A 20,040-nucleotide genomic window follows, 5' to 3' on the forward strand; every position below is an offset into this window, starting at 1 on the left:
TGTATAAATAAAAAGAGTACAGTGATAAATAAGACATTCTAAGAAAAACTAAAAAAACCGTATAAAAAACTAGAAATTTTAGAAATTGCATTTCATTAAGTTTTAAAGTTTTCAACTTGGTCCTCAAAATATACCAGAAAATCAAAAATTTGCACTAAGTGCTCAACTCGGTACATATTTACATGGACCATGGATAACCAGCCTTGCATTTGGTTCAGTTTACTGCAATTCCACATAATTATTGATTGTCATACAAAACTTTTCAGATTTACATTTTCTTTCTTTTTTGTCAATGAAACATTTTTTCTGTTTAGTAATTTTATTTGCAATCTGCTGGTCTTTCAGAAATCTATTTATATTTATTAATAAATTTCTCATTGATCCTTCATTTCCTCAGGCTTATTATCGTCAAGGTGTTGCTCTTCAATGTCTAGGCCGACATGCTGATGCTTTGGCTGCATTTTCTTCAGGATTAGCACAGGAGCCTAAGAGCTTACAACTGCTGGCAGGTTTGATAGAAGCTGCTTTGAAATCTCCACTGAAAGGTAAGATATATTTAGCCACCAATGGTTTATGGAAATAATAAAAAATAACAACAAGATAATCTAAGATTACAAACCCTCGCCATGTTGCGCCATATCTGTGCACTAAAAAAATAAGGCCTATGGTTGATCCGCTCTAGTCGACTTGGCCTAGCCAAATGAGGCCAAACTATCTGCTCAAGTTGGCTCTGTCTGTTGCGGCTGGAAAATATATAAATATTGACACTAAAATCGGCTTCTTCTGATCAGCACTACATTCAAGAAGTGCGAGATACATGTAACATTGTCAATGTGTGAAAACTTGAAGTAAATCGTTCCAGTAGTTTTTGAGTTATGTTCCCAAAATGACACACATACAGATGTGTGCTTGCAATACCCTTCACCTCTGCTTTGGAGAGGCAAAGGTAACTGCAGTAATGGGTTCATTGATTGCTTATTTCCCATGTTAATTTGTTTTGTAAAAGGATTCTTCTCATGTTAGGTTACAAGTAAAATTCTAATTACTAAATCAAATCTTTCTTCTCCAGACACATTTGAGCCAACATTTGAACAGTTGAAGTCTATGAAATTGGACAAAAGTCCATTTGTAATCATCTCTGTGATTGGTCAAGATCTCTTAGCTGCTGGTTACCATGCATCCTCATTGGTCGTTTTAGAATCAGCTTTGAAAATAGGTAGGTATACTTTCAGTCATTTGGTAGACAATACACTAAGTGAAATACTGATTTCAATCCCAAAATGCTATGTAGAGCACTGTACTTTCTATTTTGAGAACTAGTGGGACATAGCTTTTTTAACAATATCCAGGTATATACCTTTCCAGTATTGTAAGCACCGCCCCTTAGATGTTATTGCTAAAGTGTAGGACATGTGCACGTTCATAGCTGTTAAATAAAATGTTCTCATTGGCCAGTTGTTAAGTTTGATTGACATTCCAGAAAGGTCTATTAGGACTAATAATAGTTCTTCAAAAAGTAAGCATTTTGAAGAACTTCTGTTACATCGCAAGTTTTGAACAAATTTTGCACTGAAAGATCTTATTTTACGCCTCATAAAAAAGCCTGTTGTTGATGCGCTTGACCAAGTGTTTATTTTGTGAATAGATTATTTTCACCTGAACTTTTCTAACATAAACTGCTCTAATGATCACTCGGGTATCAGTGACAGCCCAGCCCCCATTCCTCCCCCCCCCCCCCCCCTTAAAAAAAATTTTATATAGAAAAATGGAGAAAAAAGGAAAATATTAATCAAATTTACTATAGGTCTGAGATTGCCATTCCCAGCCATCTAGAGGTGGTCTAAACTCTCCATCTGTGAAAGTCCCTCCCTAGGGGACCCCCCCCCCATTTTGAATTCCTGGATCCGCCACTGGGTGTAAAAATGAATACTAATAATTTCATCCAAAGTATAGTGTAGCATGCAAGTTTAAATTCAGTATTTATTTTTATTTTAAGTGTGGTATATTATAAATATAATTTGAATTTTTATCTTCTTAAAATGTTTTTGTAGGCACGTGTAGTTTAAAATTACGTGGATCGGTATTCTCGGCACTGAGCAGTGCTCATTGGGGCTTGAGCAACTCGGACAAGGCTGTCAACTATATGCAACAGGATCTTTCAATTGCTAAATCACTAGGTAAGTCTGGCAATTGGAATGTCTAGGGTTTTTACTATTGAACTGAAAACTTAAAACACCCATGAATCAATGTTCTGTATGTTGAAATGTGGATTGAAATTTACTGTCAGTTTGTTCATTGTCAATCATTTGTGACCCCTTTTTACGCATAAACTAATGTCATGAAGATATAGGTTGTCTGCTTTGAGCTAACAGAGCTTGGTAAAATACCTTTTCGTTTATACAGCATTTTTTGATGACTATTGAGTGCACACTCTAACCCTTATCCTAAAGATAAGTAAATACCTGCTATATATATATATATATACTCTGTTTAATAATTAAATTTTTGAATTGCAAGAAAATGTTTCTTACCAATTAGGTGATGCATAATTTTTTTGTTTTTTAATATAACATTTACAATACAAAAAATACATAAGACATCACAAAATTTAACCCATATGTCTAAAAAACTATCCACATGGGATAGAAACATGTTCCTATTTCCTATTACATCTAACCCAGATACCTCCCGCTAATGTAGCTACTGTAAATTAGAATGCTACTTTCAAAACCGAAAGAGTGGTCTCTTAATTGGGATGTCTCCTACAAAGGGGTCAGCAGTAGTGTTAACAAGAAAAATTTTTCCTCCTTTGCAGCTGTAAAGGAGGAGGTTCTACTGGATGCATCTTGTTTAAGGGAAATGACGTTAAAGGAGGCTTGGGTCCCTGGCTAAGTTTTCTTACCATGGGGGGGGGGCTGGGATACCTGGTGAAGGGACATTCCTCCACTACAGTACTTGTGACACACTACTCCCAATCTTAAGTACATGAAGGCCTGTTGTGTATTAATCAAAAAAGTATAATACTACTATAGTGATAATAAACATGATAGCAACTAGTACCTCATAATTTTTAACTATATTAAACTTGAAGACAAGGTCATGACATCGACCTTAATCATTACCGCCAATCAGATCCATGTGCCTATTGTCTTATTTGATTTGCTTACAGAGGAGTATACTAGCATTAATCTAAATCGGATGACTTGATGAATCGGACTTTTTGTGCTTAATTTACCTTGGTAATTTATACCCACTTAGTCTAGTAATGAGCCAGGCCTGAGAGGAGGTGATGACATCACTGGCTAGATAAGGCATTAGCAATGACTCTATTCAGATTCTTCTGTTAGTTTTTATTCAAGATTATTGTTAACACATCTTAACGCACAGCAAATTAATAAATCATATAACATTGTGTTTTTAAATTGATAAGTATTTAAATACTGTTGCACTTTCCATTTGATTTCAATTTATTCAAAATATCTCTGGAACGGAGAAGTGAAATAGTACAAGCAAACCATACAACTCATATACCTATGATATTTATATACTAAAGTTAATCATCAATAGTAAAACTATATAAATGTTTGTTACTTAACCAGTGAAATTATTTGATCATATATTTTTCTTATTTCATCTGTTTCACATTCTAGCTAAGTACTGTAGTTGTTAATGTATTTGTGAAATTAATCAATTATGTTATATTTATGGAAAAAAATTCTGACAATTTGTTTTTCTACTTTCTTTTTAAAATTAATTATCTTCCTTTAATACATTTGGACAAAGTCTTAATGATTATTTATAATTGAACAAAAATGTAGAAGTTCTTGTTTTGCCTTCAGAACATATTATTTAATTGATTATTATTTTTAGTAAAATCCACTACATATCAATTAGTGATTATTTATGGTAGAAAAATCTACAATATTTTTACCACAATTCCTTCCTCATAGTTTTACTTAAGTATTATTTTCTCTAGAAAGTTCAAAAGGTTATCCTGTCCTGGTTTTTGCATATGAGTACCAGAGACTCCATTAGTTTTCCTCTCCTATGAGTCTGTCCTATTAATCAGCTGCATTCCAATAATTCCAGAAAAAAATAATGAGCCCAAACCTAGAATTTTATCTTTTGTACACCTTGGATGACCTGTAGTAAACCAATTCAACCTGGACGAGACATTGACCTGATGAAGGATGTTAAAAGATATATGTTTTGTTGGATTTAAATTTGTCATCCAAAACTTTATCAGTTTTGTTTTATTGAAATTGAATTGATTTAATTAGGATGTTGTGGATCCAAAATACTTATTGACTATTACTAACTAAATTAAACACAGTAAAATACGACAGTGGAATAATTGTCCAAAGCAAGCATGGAAATGACAGATGAATTAAACCAAAAATTAGTATTTTGGATGTTGATTGATTGACATCCATCGATGAAATCTGAATTTCATTTGTTCATTCATGTGTTCATTCATTTATCTATCCATCTCTCATTAATTTATATATTTATTCATCTACACATTCATTCATTCATTCTTTTATTCTTTCATTAGTTTATCCATTAATGTTTTTCTTTATTTATTCAGTCATTCCTTCATTTGTTTATTCATTTAATTGTTCATTCATTCTGTCATTCATTTATGTTCTTCATCAATTGACATTACACAAAAAGCTATATGTGTGCCTATAATTAATTCAAGATGGCATCTATAATATAAATTAATTTACGATAAAAAGGTTGATTTCAAATGCATAAAATATATTTGCTTAAAATATTGTACGAAGGCCTAGTAAATTACAATTAATTATTAATGAAATGAAATTATTATTTTTATTACAAAATCAAAAATATAAAATACAAAAAGAATTTGTTTCATTAAACACTGTTTAAATAAGTATAAAGAAATTATCATTGAACTGCTAGGCTACACTATGAAATTTTATTTGGTTTTTCACCTTAAAAAGATTAATTATTTAATCAATTAAATGAGTGACTGACATCTAAATAATGATTGACAAGTTCCCTAGGGTTCACCAATTTCCTGAACGGTTAGTTTTTTAAAAGCCAAATTTAGAAAATTTAATTTTATCAATGTCATGACAACTTGCAAACAATATTCACCAGGTATTTATGCAAGTTTTGGATTAGCAGCAAGTTCATATTAATTCTTTTGAATTACTTTAATGAAAACTACCTTGAAACACCTGATACCTGTTAATTTCCTCCTTATTTAATTTGTCAAGTTTAGTGGATAGTTTAAAATAATCCCAAAATAATATAATAATAATAATGTAATTTAATAATAAAGTGCGGTTCATCAAAATGTAATTAACAGCATTTAAAATGGTGAACCATTTTCTACAGTTTAATAATAAAATGTTATGGACCAAGAGGGCGCCATAACTAATGCAATATATTATTTTTATTTTTGATCTAATTTTTTAGGTGATCAAGAAGGAGAATGCCGAGCGCATGGTAATCTAGGTTCTGCATATTTCTCAACACGTAACTTTAAAGATGCTTTAACACACCACCGATTTCAGCTGGTACTAGCCATGAAGTTAAAAGACCGGAGTGTAGCAGCTTTAGCCTTAAGTAGTTTAGGTATGAACTCATAGTCATATTTCTGTCAACTTTTTTGGGGAATTTATATCATGAATTTGAATATGGAAGATATGTTAATGATATTTTTCTATTTTTTCAATTATTAATATTTTATTTACTTAGGTTACATCGTAGTAAACTATTTTTATTCATTTATTTACCATATTCCAATTATTTTTTTTTCGTTAACATTACAAAACATTAAAATATTTTCAAAAAGGAACAGATGGAGGAGGTACAAAGATTGGAATATCCGATGACATTGTAAAGATAAGTGTACAGACAAAATGTTCATTGAAACAACCAAAAAACCACTGTTGCTCAAAATATCTTTTATAATAATCCCGTAGTTCCGATAATGTTCAAAAATCTTGGAAAAAATCATATCATTGAGATATAAATGTTACCATATCATAGTTTATTTTCCTGCTTCCAATTCATAATTTAGGAATGTACATATGCATTGTTCATGAATAATGCTGAATCATAACCCTTTTTTTTTCTCTTTGTAGGTCATGTATACACATCTATAGGAGATTACCCAAATGCGTTGTCAAGTCACAAACAATGTGTTCTGTTAACACAACAATTAAATGACAAACAATTTGAAGCCCGAGAATCTGGTGCCGTTGGCGCTGTGTACTTAGCCCTTGGTGATTTTGAAAATGCATTGGACTGCCACCAAAAGCACCTTGAGATTGCCAAAACCTTGGAGAATAAAAGTGAGGAAGCGAGAGCGTATAGTAATCTAGGAAGTGCCTATCATTTCAATCGTGAGTTTTCACGTGCTATGCAGTACCACAATCAAGTTTTGGTAATTGCAAAAGAATTGCAAGATAGGACCATAGAGGCACGTGCTTATGCCGGCCTAGGGCATGCTTCCAGATGTCTTGGGGATTATACCCGGGCTAAAGAATGCCATGAGCAGCAGTTAAACATTGCCTTGAGTACCAAGGACAAGACAATGGAGGGTAGAGCCTGCTCAAATCTTGGAATTATTAATCAACAGCAGAATCATTTTGAAAATGCCTTGAAACTTCATAAAGCCCACTTGACAATCGCATCTGAACTCAACGACAGAGCTGCCATGGGGAGAGCGTTTGGGAACATGGGAAATGCTTACAGTTCTCTTGGACAGTTCGAACAAGCTGTTAAATACCACAAACAGGAATTAGCAATCTCTAAGGAGGTTAATGACCTCGGTGCAGCCGCATGTACTCACGGAAACCTTGCAGTAGCATATCAATCACTGGGGATGCACGAGAAAGCGTTAGAACATTATCACTTACATTGGAGTCTTGCTCAGAAACTGAAGGATGAACCGAGTATAGGAAGAGCACTAAGTAACCTTGGAAACTACCATTGTTCTCGCGGGGAGTTTACTCACGCCATTCCATTCTATGAACAGTACCTTGCTGTATGTGGAAAACTGAAAGACTACAGGGGTGAAGGAAAAGCATGTCATAATTTAGGGTACTCCCATTATTCAATGGGGGATTATAAACAAGCCGTCCAATACTATGAACAAGATTTGGAAATTGCGAAGGATTTAAATGATAAGATCAGTATGGGTCGTGCATACTGTAATCTTGGTTTGGCTTACAGGACGTTAAAGAAATTTGATGAAGCAACCGAGTGTCAGAAATATTTTCTAACCATTGCACATCTTTTGAAAAATGCTAATGGGAAATTTCGTGCCTTAGGCAATCTTGGGGACATATGCATGGCAACATCAGACACAAGTGGTGCTATCAAATTTTACGAACAGCATTTGATTCTGGCAAAGCAAGTGAAAAATAAGACTCTCGAAGGTAATGCATATGGTGCATTAGGAAGCGCTTACAGAAAGATTGGAAAGTATGATAAATCATTGAGTTACCACACTCAGGAATTAACCATTTACCAAGAGATAAGTGATGTAAAGGGGGAATGTAAAGCACAGGGTCATTTAGGGGCTGTTTACATGTTACTTTGCAAGTTCTCAAATGCATTCAATTGTTACAGGGAACAACTAGAGCGAGGTCAAGATCTCCAAGATCTTTCAATACAAGCTCAAGCCTTTGGTAATCTTGGTATCACAAAGATGAATATGAACCAGTTTGAGGAAGCTCTTGGATATTTCGTAGAACAGTTAGAAATGCTCCAGCAATTGGTAGGTAACACAGCACTTGGTGATCGAGGTAGAGCTTTTGCCAATATGGCCGAGTGTTACGAAGCCTTGGGAGATTATGAGGAAGCTGTGAACAATTATGACAAGTACCTTTTAATAGCACAAAAAACTAACAATGCCGAGGAGCAAGATAAGGCTTACCTCGGACTTGGTACAATCCATAGAACTGTTGGAAATCTTCAACAAGCTCTTTTCTGTTTTGAGAAGCGGTTGATGGTGGCCCATGAAATGGACACCAGTACTGCTAAGGGTAGTGCATATGGTGAGCTTGGATTCTTACACAGCCTAATGGGCAACTTTGAGCAAGCCATCTCATGTTTAGAACACCAATTAAAATTGGCAAAGGACATGAATGATAAAGCCGGAGAAGCAGATGCTGCTTGTGGTCTTGGTGGAATCTACCAGCAGATGGGTGAATACGAGAAAGCAATCAACTTCCACCAGATAGACCTGGAGATTGCTGAGGAGACAAAAAATTTAGCTTGCCAAGGAAGAGCATTTGGAAACTTAGGTGTGACAAATGAATCACTTGGGAAATACCAGAAGGCAGTGATGTATCAGGAACAGCACTTAAGCATTGCAGCACAGGTAAATGACCATGTAGCGAAGAGTCTTGCTTACAGCAGTCTTGGACGTATTCATCATGCTTTGGGCGACTACGAAAAAGCAGTAACCTATCTTCAACAAGGCCTACAAATTGCAGATCAATTAGGACGCAAGGAAGATGAAGCCAAGATTAGACATCGGCTTGGCCTAGCTCTCTGGTCCAACAAAGAGCTTGAGGAGGCACAACATCAGCTCTACCGTGCGGCCGATATCTTTGAAAGCATACGCCGCGAGATCCAGAATGGCAGCGAGTATCATATCACTCTCTTTGATATCCAGAGTGCTTGTTACCAAGCTCTGCAGAAGGTATTAGTTGAGTTGAAACGCACCGATGAAGCACTTGTCGTCGCAGAGCGTGGCAAGACACGTGCTTTCATTGACCTCCTTTTGGAACGTCAGATGGAAGGTGCAGATGTGATGGATACAATGCTCCTCACAAAGGACCAGATATTAGATGCAGTAAATCAACAGGAGGCAGCTGTATTGTATTTCTCCATAGCAGCAGGGCACCTTTACAGTTGGCTTATAACCCCAAACAAAGGTGAGTATTTATTCCCTTGGTGTCATTTTGCTACTCCATGTTACATCATTTATAGCTTAGATTCAGGAAGTTGTGATGTGATGAAAGATTTGGTGAAGGACCTAGGTTAATTTATTAGGATTGGTATAAACAGATTTATAAAAGGACTCAGCAGGCATGGATTTATTATCATATTATTTACAGTATTTCTGTCATGCAAAATGATTAATATATATTAAAAATAAATTACATACTAGAAATATATTTTTTCGTTTAGGTGATATTGGAGTAAGTTAATCTGTTTATATAGTCATACTGTAGAGTTTACACCCTACATATAGATGAGTAAACCAATGAAAATACTTTTTGTGATCAAATTCTTAAAATCTTCTTTTCGCTCATTTAAATACATTCATTGAATCTGAAATTAAGTGTTAAGTGAAATATTTTGATTTTTAAAATAGATTGCTTGAAACGTACATGTGCCAAACACAAAAAAATTAATGCAAAATGCACTAAATATTAGCGACTAAAATGTGTCTGAAACAATACAAATTATTTCAAGGTTGTGTAAAACTCTAACACTGTGCTGAACTAATAAACTTTATATGTTTTTATACAGTAATTTGAAATAAGTTATTAATCTTTCAATTAAAAAACAAAATTAAAAATTAGGGATTTTTTTGGTAGTAATTTAGCTGTAAATTGATGAAAATTGAATTATTCTTGTCTGTGTTTCATTGAAATAATAGTTTAATTGATCTTTTCAAATGAGTGATTAACTGTTTAACTAGAATTTTGAAGGTTTTTGAAAATATGATCCATTTATGGTAATATATTTTTAAGACTTTGTATTTGTATTAAACTCTCAATTTCACGGACATAATTATTTTATGTACACAGGTATCGTAAAATTCCACAATTGTAATGTAAATGATCTGGAGCTTGACAATATCGCTGATGCGGCAGATGGAGAAGAGATGCCGGCAAACACTGCCATCAACCTCACCACCACCACCAATTTTGACCATTACATAATGCATGCACGGGAAGCACTCGGTGTTGACAGCCCAGGAAATCAGAGCAGAACCAGTGACATCGCAAGTGAAACTGAGAGCGAAGCTGATGATCTTCTCCAGCAGCATCTGGATGAACTCAGTGGCAAGATCTCTGTCGATGGTGATAAGGTTGCATTCCTGCGGATGGTGAACCGCGGTCATCGTTTAAATAGCAGTGGTCACAGTCTCAGTAGTATGATGTCGCAGTTCAGTGGAAGTCTTGGTGTTAATGGTACTGTTGTTGCTCACTCAAAGAAGAGATCATGGTCCGGTCGTCCGCCACTCAGAGTGTTGTATGACATACTTATTGGTCCAATGAACGAAGCCCTGGTGGAGGCACAGACGGAAGATGGCGGACCGTCAGAATTGGTTCTTGTTTTAGAAGGTATGGGTTTCCTTTACGTTGTTATTTATTGAGGATAATTTGTATATTTTTTTTAAATAACCATGCTGATGTTGAGCAATATATTTCACATTTTAAAAGGGTAATTAATTACAATTCGTTCACTTTACATATACAGTTTGTTAATAAACTCCAAACCTGCTATTTGATTTTAACTATTGTTTCATTAAATAAGTATGCCTGTTAAATTGAGTTGGTTTTATTGTATTTATGTATATTTAATTGCTTTCACATTCCTGATAGGCGATCTTCATCTTGTACCATTTGCTGTACTGAAAGGCAGCTCTCCAAGCCGATGTCTATATCAGCGTTTCAATCTCCGTGTAATTCCATCCCTTCGATCACTCTCCCCTAAATGCATTACAAGAGGTGCAAATAATACCAACTACACTACGCCAGCGTTGGTAGTAGCCAATCCTATAATGCCTCAAGTAGTGACTGACAGGTGGGGATGGGGAACGCTGTCAAATGCTGAACAGGTAAGCTAATGGTTTTGTTTTATTGGCACACCTTCTGTATTTATTCCCATGGAAATTGAAGCATAAATGTTTATCTATTATTATTATTGGATGGTAATGATTTTTGATAAAAAAATAGTAGAATACATTTAAATACCATAATGATTTTTATGTTTGTAATTGCATCATGCCTAAGGATTTCATATTTACATATATGACTGTATTCTATATTCAAATTTCCATTGTCAAAATATTAACTTTTTATTATTTCACTTTTTTTTTTATGTCTACAGGAAGCTTTAGTAGTATGCGAGCAAGTAGGAGTAAAGCCATTGCTAGGATCATCAGCCACCAAGGATGCAGTATTAGAGGCAATTTCAGGCGCAGAATGCATCCACTTTGCTACTCATGTTTCCTGGAAGCTCTCTGCACTTATTCTCTCACCAGGGACAAATGCTTTCCAGGAACAAAATGCTAAAATGACCAGGTACCAATTTATTTCCACATCATAAGTATTAGCCAATGAAATTGAATTGGCAGCTACGAATCAGGACGTAATTCCACAGGACATGGAAACATTAAGGGGGAGGGGGGCACTGCATGTGTCTATATGGACATTGCTGCTGAGGAATTTATGAAGAAAGCCACCAGAGCAAGAACCAGAATTCAGTTAACATATAACTAATTAAATAATGATAATACTAATAATTATGATAACTGTGTACCTATTATGATTGGCTGGAAACTATGGAACAATTTTTGCCTTAATTTTATTAATATTCATTTTACATCTTATGTTGTACTTTTATAGAGCAAATAAACTAAATGAATATAATATTATGAAATTGTTTACATATGACATTTTTTCTTCATATTATCTGCATTTCAGAAATGGGCTACTGTTGCCAGAACGCATGGACTTTAATGATAGTGATGACAGTGATCTGGAGAATGCTGACTTGCCTGCTCTTTCTGATTTTGTACTCTCAGCTGCAGATATCCTTGATCTCCAGTTAACTGCAAAGCTTGTGGTATTAAGTGCATATGGTAGTGATGGGCGCAGTGGAAAGATCAATGCAGAAGGACTCGTTGGCCTTGCAAGAGCCTTCCTAGCTGCTGGAGCACAAAGTGTTCTTGTCCCTCTATGGCCAGTACCGGAGCTTGCCACCAAAATCTTCATGAGGTCTTTGTACGAAGCCTTACTGCGTGGCTTAAAGACTAGCAATGCAGTGAGTGAAGCGATGCAGAAGGTGCAGGAGACGAAGCAGTTCACACATCCATCCAATTGGGCTGGTTTTATGCTCATTGGCAACAACATCAAGATCAGTAACAAGAGCACAATGTTTGGTAATGCACTGGCTGATCTTCTAACAACACCTGCAAAGTGCCGCGAATCTCTGAGAGTTCTCCTGCATTTGGTAAGTACTTTCAACAATATATATGAAGCATAATGGGAATTTCTCACATATTGGCATATTCTTTTGTTTATGATTTAAAGCAAGTGTCGCCGTACCAGTCTGGACCCTTCCGGAAAGTCAATCAAACTTAACAACTGACCAATCAGAACAGGGCCAGGAATATGCGCATGTCTAACAAGCACATGTGTTGTCCTTAGCAACAGTATCCAAGGGGAGGGGCATAGCAGAAAGTCCATTGTGTAGAGAAATGTGAGGGCAGTATTTCATTGCACATATAGTTTTTAATTGAAAACAAATGGAATCTTCTGGATCCAAAACCTTTAATCTGGACTTACCTATATTTGAATGCACACTATAGCTTTTCAATCAGAAATTAGTTACAGAATTTGACCAGCTGTTTTTTTAGATAATATGTTATAATGCTTCTATTTTGGAAAACTGTATGCTATTGATACTTTGTTTTCATATATAACCAACCTTATGATGTAAAATACTTGCACCTAAGACATTATCCAATTCAAGAATATTCATTTGGTATAATACAAATTATATAATAATAATAATACAATTCTTATTTCTGATAGATTGAGAAATCATTGCAGCGAATCAACCGTGGACACAAGAACCCAATGTATACAACAAAACAGAGCATCATCAAGAAGGTTGGACCCGTCATTGGCTGGCAGGAACTCCTCAAGTCTGTTGGATTTAGATTTGAGGAACCGACCAATGGCTTACCTCCGTCCGTTTTCTTCCCAATGGCCGATGCTGGAGACAGGCTTCTTCAAGCTAGTACAAGCCTACAGGCGTTACTAGGTTAGTTATTGTATTATTTTGAGAATGTATTCGGTAGTATGACAATTGTGTGTGATGGAGATATTGATGGAGAGAATGCAGGATAGTTCCGGTGGCTAAACTGCTCAAAGCTACTGTGATCGTCGTTAATAATCTGTTTCTGTGTTAGCCTAAGGGCAAAAATTCAAGGTACTATGGTGATGACAAAAATATGAGTGATGAAGATACCGTAATAGTGCACCATTTTTCAGAAAAGACTTTTAGGCAATGTGACCCATGTACATTATGCCATTTGTTCATGTTTTCACCTTATCAAGAGTAAGGTGTTTGTTTCCAGGTGTACAGACCAAATTATCGCTAACCTTGCATAGAAATACGTTGGAGATAATGGTAAAATAATTATGGGGTTGATGATATGTAAATGATGAGGTAATGATTGTGATAATGTAGATCATAATTTAGATTTATTTTTTATCTTAGTGCACCCATTTTCTTTCTAGTTGTCTCATGAATATTTGATTATTTTTTTTCAAAACTTTTGAAGGATTGACTCCAACTTCTGTGATGGCGCTCTCCAAACTGCTTGTCCACCCTGAAGCTGCAGAAGAAATTATTCAAATGGTATGTGTCTTTTTATAAAAATATTTTATTTAAAAAAGATTCTAACCTCAGTTAAGTGTAATGTTGTGTGTTATATATGTGAGGTTTGCCATCCCAAAACCAGCGTACTGTGGCTAAATGGCAGTAGTAAGCCAATTCCAGTAAATGACCTTCTGTATCATTTTAAAGCTTATAGTGTGGAGAGAATATATTATAAAGTCAATTTTTTGTTTTGGTAACTGGTGTTGGTTTTGGCATGTCAAGTCCCGTATATATATTAAGCCTCAGACACCCAGAAAGATGAGTTATCAAACCGCTTTAAAAAATTCATGTTAAGGTGTCAGGCAAGTGGAATTTGTTAAGCTGTTCCACAGCTTAGAAGCTGCAACTGTAAAAGTTAGCTCATTGTATGTCTTGAGGAGATTGCGATCATTACAATAACAGAAATCAACAAATACCTTCTCACATCACTTCAAACATGAGTTACTATTTCAAATATTGTTTTTGATTTTGGCATTATTTGTTCTAACAACCACCTTGTCAGCCTTCCTTTTAATCACAAAATTTTATTAGTCTGTATTTAGTCTCTGAAAGGCTTAACTACTGTTTTTATGTTGTGCATTTAGCTAATTTTTTTTAAAGGTACATGAGCTAAATAGCTATTGATAGATGGTTTAATGTACTGTATACATTGTGCTTGGCGCTTGCTAGATTTATGGGAATCTTTTTAACATATTGAACTATACCTTTACGGTTTATACATACTCTTCCATCTAATAAAATATACAGACACAGAACAGGACTTGAATATTTCCATCATCAAGTTAATAAATAATGTGTAAATTATAGACATCAAAGGGGTACCTTGGTTCCTTAAACAATACTGTCTGGTTTGATCTAGCGTACTTGACAATACAGGCATTGCAATTCTATACTGTATTTGCTTATCTTCAAAAAAGAAGATAAACAAAAAAAAAAAATCTTGACAATAAATTTAATAATATTTAATTAAATTAAATTTAATTTAATTAATAATATTTAATTATTTTATTCACCAAATAATGTATGGTACTTAAATAATGATGTTCTTATATTCCTTGCATCTCTTAAAGTTGATGGTTTAAGGATTTTTACTGTATTTTTGTTTTGTTGTTGTAAATCTGCAAAAAAAACATTTTTTTATATCTCATTATTTGATTCTTTTAAATAAACTCATATTAATATTATTTTATAATAGTGTTTTATTGATATTGATTTATATTTTGTTAATTGTTACAGCTATCTTAAAGCCAAGCTGAACTGAATATTATTTTAAAATATTTCGTCAGATGCAGTGCCCTCTTGGGCATGAAATTTTCTAACTATATAGTATAAAACCGTCTTTGATAATACCGTATATTCTCGCATATAAGGCAGTTCGCGAATACGATGGCACCTGAGTTTCAGAAGATTTTTAGACAATTTTTGTATGGCGGGCCTATAAGGCAACCCCTTTTTCACCATCGGAATTTCTACGTTTTTCTGCTCTTTGTGGTCTTGATACTGAATCTAGCTGGCTAAAAACGAAGCCAAATGCTGGGCTAATTTTCCAAATAATACCATTTTATGGGCTTTTAAATGTTCATCAAAATCTTATTTTTCATTTCATTTCATTTATTTCGCCAAATAGATATAAATATATAAAATATACAAATATAAAATTTCAAAAATAGTAAATGTTGTCATGTGACAGGATTGCCTAAAAGTAGAAGATCTACTGTCGAGGGGCTCTCCATGACAACAAAAATACAATATCGCAATTCTATATACATAATTTTAAAAAATATTATAAACATTAAAATGCAGTACGGTATAAGAAACATAATATAATTACAAAAAGATTAAAAAGGCCTAATAAAAAGTACGGATAAAATAAACCACAGAGAGAGCAATCGAGCAAATTCCCAAATTCCCTGCATTTAAAATTGCATTCATTCATACTAACAGTTAGTAACTTCATTTCAGCATTAAATTTGCATGTTATGGACGACCTGCACATAAGACGAACATGATTTTAAAATAAAAAAATTGTATGTGTTGCGCGTACAAGACAGACCCCTGTTTTACTAACATAATTTGCTATTTTAAGCCTCGTCTTATACACAAGAATATACAGTAATTGGTAATTTCAAAGTTGACTATATAAATTTAATGTAGTTTTTCTTGTGTTCAGCTCAGCTTCAATCATGTGGTTTTCACTGAGTTTCAAAATAAGATAGGTGGTCCTAAGAGATATTAAGTACATTTAGTGTCTGTCTGCAAATTATCATTTTATTTTCAGTACTGTCTTTCAATTTCCTTTAATCTTATCTCCAAGTCCAGTTCAGAATTCAATTTCCCAAAACTCACAACAATAATGTTACTTCTCTTTGTAATTTGTCATAACATTGAACTCTTTCATATAGTAAATTGATATGTACACTAATATTCATTTCAGTTACGACAAGTGTTAGATAAATATTCCCGTGATAGAGATTCTCGTGAAATCGGGATTCAAGTTCCAATCAACACAAAACTATGGAGAACACCCGGATGCCATGAGCTTCTCGCATCGCTCGGTATGTAATGTTCTTTCTTGGATTCAATTTTTTTTTACATTTATATTGGATATAAATGGACCGTTCCAGTATTAAGCCCCGCCCCTTGGATATTGTTGCTAACGTACCACAAAACTACAGCGCAAACTTACATAAACACGGGGGATTGTGCGACAAGCGCATATTTCTGGCACTGGTCTGAGTGGTTACTTTTTGAAGTTGCTTTACACGCCAGAAAGATCCATTGTGAATATGAACTGTAAGAATAATAATGATACAGAAATGTGTACTACGCCTTTTGCCAAGAGACACAAGGTGCAAAAAAAAAAAAAAAAAAAAATTAATTATATAAAAAATTAATGACTCGATGATGACAATACAAGGACTGTTTTTATTGAATCAATTCTAATACTGTACAAGTAATACTAAAAAATAGGTAAAATATTAAACTGCAAAATTGACATTAAAAGATATTTTATGTACTGGAATTAGTATTAATAGAGATACCCACAAGGTACACAGCAGCCAATATTATGAGTGACTGTCTACAAATAATTATGTATCTACACAGTTTACTAAGGTTCAGTTTCATGTTATAATTGCAGGCTTTGATTTAATTGATGTTGGTAAAGAAGAGGTGCTACTCATCACCGGTAAACAAGTCAGCCGCCGCATGCTCAACTACATTCTACAGTCGTTGCTTGCTGTTTTCGGTAAACATTTTTTAAACATGTTCTGTTCAAATTCAGATTGATTCAAAAACCAACCCTCCAAGAGGAGGCCACATACTAATATATTAAACAAACAAAAAATAGATACAAAAATATTCTGAATGTCAAAATGTAAATGAAACATTAAAAATAAAATAATAGTTTTACATTTATGTAGAGTATATTGCACAATGTCTTTATGCGCTTTACACCAAATTTTGCTCTTGCTAGATAAAATAATAGTTGAGAGTTCAACGGGACATAAAATGTCCTCGCAATTGTTATAATTATGATTATGACACTGATGCATTTGTATGTATCTTATAATGACTAAATCAACAGGCTAAGATAGTTAGCTAATGACACTTTTTTTTTCTTCCAGATCCTGCTCAGGCTCCTACGTCTCTTCCATTAGAACGTTCACCATCTATGGAGAGTCTAGGATCCTCTCATTCTGGTACCTCAATGTCAGGGTTATCTGGAAGGTCTATAGGTGCTATGTCTGGACAGTCCATCATTTCTAGTCATTCCATAACTGGGACTCCTCCAATGCCACGCAAGCCTGCAGTTGAACGTACCGTAAGAAGCTTGAAAGCAAAAACGGCAAAACGCAGACTACCGATCCAAACATCCACGCCAATGGGTACCAATCTGTATAACAGGATGCCACTTAAGTCAAACAATAATCCCATGTTAGCTTCTGCCACATCTTTTTCTTCACTACCACCCAAGTCGATAACATCATTGAAGACTAAAAATAATCTCTCACCGGGAGCGCTAACAAATAAAATTAACAGAAATGAGCCGTCGGTGGCGCCAAACATTGCATCACTGCTGTATGATGTTGACGATAACAATTCACACAGCAGTGGGGGAAAGTTGAGCAGTAAAGGAACGTTGGATGTACTACCAGTGAGGTCACCCTACTCATCTAAGGAATCACTTCTTTCTAATGGAAAATCTTCAAAACATATCATTGGAAGTGTTAACCTTGGATTTCAAAGTGATGAAGAAGAGGTTCTGAAACCTTCATCGCCTGCCAAAAGTAAACAGACTGTAACAAGACAAAGTCCCATTGGTAGTGTTGGTCATAAGTTTATTGAAAACGAATCTAGTTCTAAAAGTATGAAGCTCCGTGGGTCTGGAGACGGTGTGATGAGCAGCTCGAGTCCGCGCAGAAAGGGTTCACGGTCATCGATCTCCAGCGATAGTGATTCAATCGTGATGAAGATATTAAAAGACACTATGCCACATATGCATGCTGTAGATGTGATGCAGCATGAGGGAACCAGATCTAAACAGCCCCCTCTTGAGTCTGTAACAGCAGATATTGAAACAACTTTTTCAACACGTGCTAGTGAATCTTTGAAAAGTATTGCCGAGTCAAAAGTAAGTGATGTGGAGTACATCGATTTAGGAGAGAGTGTACCGGTAAAGAATAATCCGATGACATCTTTGAAAAAAGAAGAAAATTTCAGACAAATATCACAGAAGAAAACAGATTTGAATCAAGTCAAAGCTACTAGCAAAAAGACTGATGTTCCTAAGGGAAATGTTGCTTTGAAATCTAAACCTATATCACCATACATCAAACCTAACCCTCCCAATGGATCCAATGCAGTTCCAGTTCAGTACAAATCACCACCAAATTACAAAGAAGCTATCAATAGGAATAACTCCAATGTCTCTTCACCTAGGAAAGGATCCATTGGACCGACATCTCCACAGCCACCAAACTATTATTTACGACGACCCAGTAGTGCACAAAGCACCAACAGCAGTATTTACTCTTCAACCTCATCCATTCCAAGCGTAATTCACGTACCGCCAATGAATGCATCACCTCACAACAGACGAGGCAGCGTTGATTCTGCAGACTCAGCTCAATCGAGCACTCCTAGTGCGCCCTCACCAACATGTAGCAACCATAGTAGTGGACAGTCGAGGAAAAGCTCGCTTAGTAGTTCAGCGAGTCCAAGCTCGCTGATCTTGAATGGGAAACCAAGGATGAATGGCGCACCATTCAAAACAGTTCATTCTCCTAGAGGGAAAGCTGTCCTACACAAGGAGACTGTATTACGATCATCACAATGTTAAATTCTCTTGGCATATTCCCTATAGTATGTAGGTGAGCTGGATGCTTTTTAATCCAATCTTCCACCAACTTTGTTAATACCGCCCTCTTGTGACTGACTGACTTTGATGCAATCTAGAATACGGGAATCTCCACAGAGTAGACAACAAAACAAACAAAACAAAGAGTACCTTGTGAGCCTCGCAATGGTGGGAAGTATGCAGATGCTTGAATTTCATGATACATTTAGGCTACGTTCAAACTTGTAGATAAGCCAGGCTTACGTTGAGCCTGGCTCAAGGTTAAGCCCGGCTTCACTCTGCCAGGTGTTCAGACTAGCGGGATTAGCCAGGCTCGAGTATTTGCATATTATTGAACCGTAACCGGGAAACGAGTTTCCAAACATTGCGTTCGAAACGTACGCTCGCTCACAGGACAAGTAATTTAATGCTGATTGGTCATTTGTTTACCTGAAGTCAACGCAAGACATCCCCCACAGCGATTAATGCCCGGCTTAGAAAAGTTAAACACCGTGGCACGCCACGCCTAGTTACTATAGGAACACAGCCCGGCTTGAGATAAGCCACCTAGTTCAGACTGGCACGTGGATAAACCTGGTGAGTTGAGCCGGGTATATCCACCTCGTCTGCACTAGGCCAAAGCCTTAAACCAGTTCATCAAAAAAGGTTTTAGGGGTAAATAACGACAATTTTTCATCCACTGAAGTCAAATTACAAGACATGATCTTTAGTCTTAGGTCAAGTATTTTTTTAAGCATCAAGTGCTTTCACCAACAAATCAGTAGCACATTTGCGAAATATTAAATCATAAAATATATTCGAAAGCACCCAAAATGGCCTTGTTCTCTTGTATTATTTAGCAGTCGGACCTTTAATGATTAGTCACTGATTATCGTACAAATTCAATTCAGCTTTTATTACCTAAGTGTATTAATCAGTTATTAGCAGTTAATTAGGAACATTTTAATCTGTTTTGGGTGCTATATGTATTTCCAAATGGATGGATGCTAACCCCGGTGCCATGT

At 35.3% G+C, this 20,040-nt stretch overlaps 1 protein-coding gene across 1 annotated transcript in view; it reads left to right on the forward strand.

Moving 5' to 3' along the window:
* LOC117103128 (tetratricopeptide repeat protein 28-like) overlaps positions 1–20,034 on the forward strand; it is a gene marked incomplete at its 5' end in the record, with an annotated part of 41,718 nt that extends 21,684 nt beyond the window's left edge. The window contains 14 exon segments of the mRNA XM_033243630.1: positions 398–545; positions 1,070–1,216; positions 2,052–2,177; positions 5,449–5,607; positions 6,120–8,924; positions 9,807–10,346; positions 10,608–10,843; positions 11,116–11,309; positions 11,712–12,240; positions 12,825–13,056; positions 13,580–13,656; positions 16,112–16,232; positions 16,817–16,924; positions 17,304–20,034. Coding sequence (XP_033099521.1) covers positions 398–545; positions 1,070–1,216; positions 2,052–2,177; positions 5,449–5,607; positions 6,120–8,924; positions 9,807–10,346; positions 10,608–10,843; positions 11,116–11,309; positions 11,712–12,240; positions 12,825–13,056; positions 13,580–13,656; positions 16,112–16,232; positions 16,817–16,924; positions 17,304–19,018 — 7,137 coding nt within the window.
* Between the last annotated feature and the right edge of the window lie 6 nt (positions 20,035–20,040).

The sequence above is a fragment of the Anneissia japonica genome, unplaced genomic scaffold (genome assembly GCF_011630105.1).
Source record: "Anneissia japonica isolate Jap-2015-1 unplaced genomic scaffold, ASM1163010v1 scaffold287948_len850469_cov200, whole genome shotgun sequence".
NCBI classification, from domain to species: Eukaryota; Metazoa; Echinodermata; class Crinoidea; order Comatulida; family Comatulidae; genus Anneissia; species Anneissia japonica.